Here is a 4,769-nt window from a genome sequence, read left to right on the forward strand (position 1 = left end):
TTTAATTAAATTGATTTAACATAAAAGAAATTAGTTATAACTAATATTATTTTAAATTTTATTATTTAATTTGATTGAATTTAGTTTATGAAAAAACTTGAAAATATAGCATTACTTACAAAAGAAGAGGGAATACAAGCACAAATTAGTTAGCAAAAGAAAGCTTGCAAGCTTTTCTTGTTATGCTTTTTTTTTTTTTTTTTAATTTTTGGATGACAATATAGACAAAATTCTGTTGGAAAAATAGGATTCCATCATTTGAGTTTTGAGATTTTATACGCATTAGAATTGAAATTAGAAATAGAATTAAAATTGAATGGGTTAAACTAAATTTAATTTCAAAAATTAGTTTATAAAATGAGAAAGAGTACTGTTAGGGAGCCAATGACTTAAGCGTAAGCTGATTTTGGGGTTCACCAAGAATTGAACTTTTGACCTTTCAAATCTAGAACTCTAGTACCATATCATGAACCCACTCATCCAAAAAACGTAACCTGACAAGACAATGTAACACTAATGATCATATCTCTAATACTTCCTAAACCTCCATTGTACCTATTGTACGCTTAGGTCATTGACTCTCTATACTTTCTCAATGAGAAATACATTTTGGAGTGTGAAAATTTGTAGGTGAATAGCTTAATAATATTAAATCAGAAAAATTTATTTGAAGTATAAATATTTGTTCTAACAACATTAGATTAGATAATTCTAATACTATATTAGAATTAAAATTAAATAAGTCTAATTCAATTCCAAAATCTAATATATAAATAATGATGTGTGACATTTATAAATTATCTACAAACATGTAATATTATGAGTATGTTAGTTAGGATTAGTACTTTGTAGTGATTTTAATTAGATGAATGCTATGATGACTAAAAAGTGGTGTTTATTTATAAAAAATAAAATAAAAATTAATATTTAATTTAAAAATATAAAAATAAATAATTTTAAAAAAAATAAAACTTACTACAAAAGCAAGTGAGATAAAATTTAGTACCAACTCATAAGAATAGTAAAATTGGCCTTTTAATTACTCATCCGTTATGTAATAAGAGGGTACCGGTGCCAAGTTGGAGCATAGGCTCTCAGTTTGAGATTTTCTTCTTATTGTTGGACACTTCTTGTGGGTTTTTTGCCCTTAAAAATAAACAACTTAACTATCCCTCGTGTATGTACGTTTTGGACCAAGCAATTAACACAACAAAATAAGTTTATGTGATATTGATTGACATATAAAACATTATATAACAGATATATTGCAATTAGAGATTGTCAGAAGACTCTAATTGCATGAACCGAAACATGACTATTCCAAAGATTATTGTGCCAAACAACTTACCTTTATTGGATTTAATAAAGTGCTCTTATTTCTTCCATTTCCCTAACAACACTAGCCATGGATGGTATTTCTTTCCGTTGAAACGTACATTTCTCTGCCAGTTCCCTCATCTTCCTGGCATACTTTTTATAAATTTGACTAATTGCACTATCATACACAGGAAAGCCGTCAATAGCAAGATCCTTAACATGTGTTGGTAGATCATTATACTCTGATGGCACTCTTCCTGTTAGCATCTCAAAAAGAAGTACACCAAAGCTATACACATCACATTTTTGGGGGGTCAGTTCTTCCTTCATTGCTTCCAACCACCAGCCTTCGTTTTGTTGGTAACCTGTTTTTCTAAATTGGTCGAAGGAGTTACTTAGTGAATACGCCATTGAGAGATCTGATATGCAACCTTGATGATCATTTGTGACAAGCACATTTGATGATCTTACATTGCCATGGACATAAGTTCCTCCTTCGAGAGAGTGGATGTGAGCAAGACCCTTGGCAACTCCAAGTGAAATCTTCATTCTTGAATTCCAATCTAATGGGACATCTCTATCTTCGGATGTTTCTGTCATCAAGTTTCATAGTAGGTCCAATAAGAAAAATAACCAAAAAGTTCAAGTCGATTTATATAGGTCGGTTCACTTTATTATTTCAGAAATTCTCAATATTTTCCTTCAAACGAATATTCAAAATGATAATAACAAGTATCAGATTTACCATGCAATAGCTTCGAAAAGCTGCCTGTTGGCATGTACTCATAAATCAGTAGATTTTCATCATTGGAACAATAGCAGGCAAGAGGAGACAGAACATTTGGGTGCTGAGAAATTCTTTGCACAATCTTTATCTTCTGTTCAAATTCTTGCTTGTCTACCACCACATCTTTTAATCTCTTTATAACTAGTGTTACGCCATTCTTCATCTCTGTGGTGTAGGTAGTTGCATAACTTGTATGTCCAAGAACTTCAGCAGAACCTCTCAACAAATCCTCAATATCAAATTTGTAAGGACACCCTTCAACAAAAGTGAATTTTCCACCACTTTTCTTACGTCGAATTGGTGTTGTAGGCAGACATATACCCATGAATCTCTTCTGATCTGTATATGATTGATCATAGGATTTGACAACCGTCAACTGCTTTTCTTCTTGACTATTATTTGCCTCTTCTTTAGTCTATATACATAAGGAAACAAAACATGAATGATGAAGAAAGTTAAGTAATGTTCTGAAAAAAGTATTCATAATGAAATAGAAAACCAACATTGTTTAGTCAAAACTTAGTGGAACTATTTCAAATTAATAAAATATTTCTATGTCTAGAGAGGCGTACAACTTTTTTACAGCAATGGTAAAGGGTGAAATTGTGGTGTTGGAAGGAGGAAGAAGAAATGTGAGAAGAGGTAAAAGAATAATTTAAAAAAGATTTAGTGATGTTGGTCGAAAAATAAGTTACTAGTTGGATTGTTGGTATAAATTTATTTAAAATTACATGATGTTCAATGATTTTTCACACCTAATTCTTTATACATAGTGTTGCACTCTACTGTCTTTAAGAGTTTTAGTGTAGTTTTCATCACTCACACCCAATCCTTCTTTCCACTTTTTGATAGAGTTTGAGACAGTGCCTACTATCAAGTGCATAAATATACACTTCATAATAAATAAGTAATTTATATCTTTTGGACTAAATCTCAAAATGATCTTCCATATTTGCAGTTTTTACTATTTTAATTTTTCAAATTCAAAATTCATTATATTGATCTCCGAGATTCAGATTTGAATATTATATTGGCTCCTAAATTCTTTCTAGCAACAAATGAAGTGCTAATCTGTCTTTGACTTCTCACGCTACATATAGGACTAAACAGTATTATTTTGTTTGTGTTTAAACAAGACAACAAACAAGAAGATGAAGAAGACTTTATATAATGTACAAATCATTTTATCTTTCTTCATTTTCCAAAACAAAACAACATCATTTAGTCGTGTGTCTAGCGTAACAAGTCAGAGCTAACTCAGCATTCCATTCATTCATTCAATATCAGAAAGAGTCCAAAGATCAATATAGTGCCGAAAGCTAGATCTCGGAGATTCGTACAGTGAATTTTAAATTTGAGAGACTAAAATAATAAAAGACATAAATTTTAGAAGCCACTATAGAGATTTAATCATTTGTTTTTGTCCTATATTAAATCGAAAAAGTATAGGTAGACAATGAAAATATTAAACAATGAATATATCGGATGTTCATTTTACTAGGTATGTGGATGGTTATTCTAATATTAAGATTTAGGTGAGTAATTTGGAGATGTAGTGTATTTTTATTTTATTAGTGGATGTTCATGTTGTTCAAAAAAGTCATTGATTACCTAGGATAACCCAATTAAATCTAAAATCATCAATCTCACCTTGTGATATACAAATAATACTTTGTTTCATCCAACAATGTCCTCTAATAATTAAAAGAAAATGGCATGGTTACAAGAATTATAGTAGTTAGCTTTGGCATACACAATTATTTTCAAATTTAACTTTGGCATCCAAGTAAATAATAAACAGTAAACACACTTACTTGGCTAGCAATGTGTAAGAGTCTAGTGCCATCTTCCATGACTTGCTCAACAGAATCATTCCGAAGGGTCTCCAACTGGACTGTGATTTCCGAAACAGAGTTAGTTATTTCCGTTACATTCTCATCATTTTGCTGCTGAATTGTGACAGTAGTCTCATCATTTACATCTATCTGATTCAACTCCACAGGTACGTTAGCAGAATCAGATTCAGAAACTGAACCACCACCAGCAGTAGTTTCTTCATTGCTATTCGATTGCATCTTATTAACCGCACTATGTATTCTTCTAACCTTCATCAACGTCTCTTTCAAATCTCTTGCGTTCTGAGCCTGCATATCAATGATAAAGAACCTCACCAGAGACTCCACCAGTGCTACCAATTGTTCTTGGTACCGAATCCTAGCTGGAAAATTCAGCTTGTGGATTTTGGAACACTTGTAAACAAGCTTTGTGCCTTCTTCCATTTCCTTGATCAACAACTCTAGCTCGGCGTTCGCGCGACCCAGTTCGTTGTTTTGTTGTTCTATCTCCTTGATCACCGGATCAATCGCCGTTAACGTTGTTCTGAGGTATGCTAAGGTTGGTTTGAACATAACAGCTCTGTCTTTCATATCTATAACTGCTTTCAGGAGTTCTCCAAACACAGCTCCTATGGCAGCTCCTCCTACCAATGATGCCGCCATAACTCGCTCTACCTCTCGGTATCAACGAAGTGCAGAAGTTATGCTAAGTCGCTTTACTCGGTCAACGCGTCTGAGACATGACTACTCGGTTTACTCATTTATTGTCTTCGTTCTTCCATGCCTAGTTGTGATGTGTGATACGATGGTAACTAAACTATTTCTAAAAA

The 4,769-nt window shown here is 32.4% G+C and overlaps 1 protein-coding gene across 1 annotated transcript; it reads right to left on the reverse strand.

The window, feature by feature from the left end:
* Positions 1 to 1,201: 1,201 nt before the first annotated feature.
* Positions 1,202 to 4,769, reverse strand: LOC112728157 (probable inactive receptor kinase At5g53320). Its single transcript, XM_025778196.3, has 3 exons — positions 3,919 to 4,769; positions 2,063 to 2,519; positions 1,202 to 1,910 (listed from the first exon to the last, which is right to left on the reverse strand). The coding sequence occupies exons 1-3, from the start codon at positions 4,600 to 4,602 to the stop codon at positions 1,360 to 1,362; spliced, it is 1,692 nt and encodes a 563-aa protein (XP_025633981.1). The 5' UTR covers positions 4,603 to 4,769; the 3' UTR covers positions 1,202 to 1,359.

The sequence above is a fragment of the Arachis hypogaea genome, chromosome 12, assembly GCF_003086295.3.
Source record: "Arachis hypogaea cultivar Tifrunner chromosome 12, arahy.Tifrunner.gnm2.J5K5, whole genome shotgun sequence".
Classification (NCBI taxonomy): domain Eukaryota; kingdom Viridiplantae; phylum Streptophyta; class Magnoliopsida; order Fabales; family Fabaceae; genus Arachis; species Arachis hypogaea.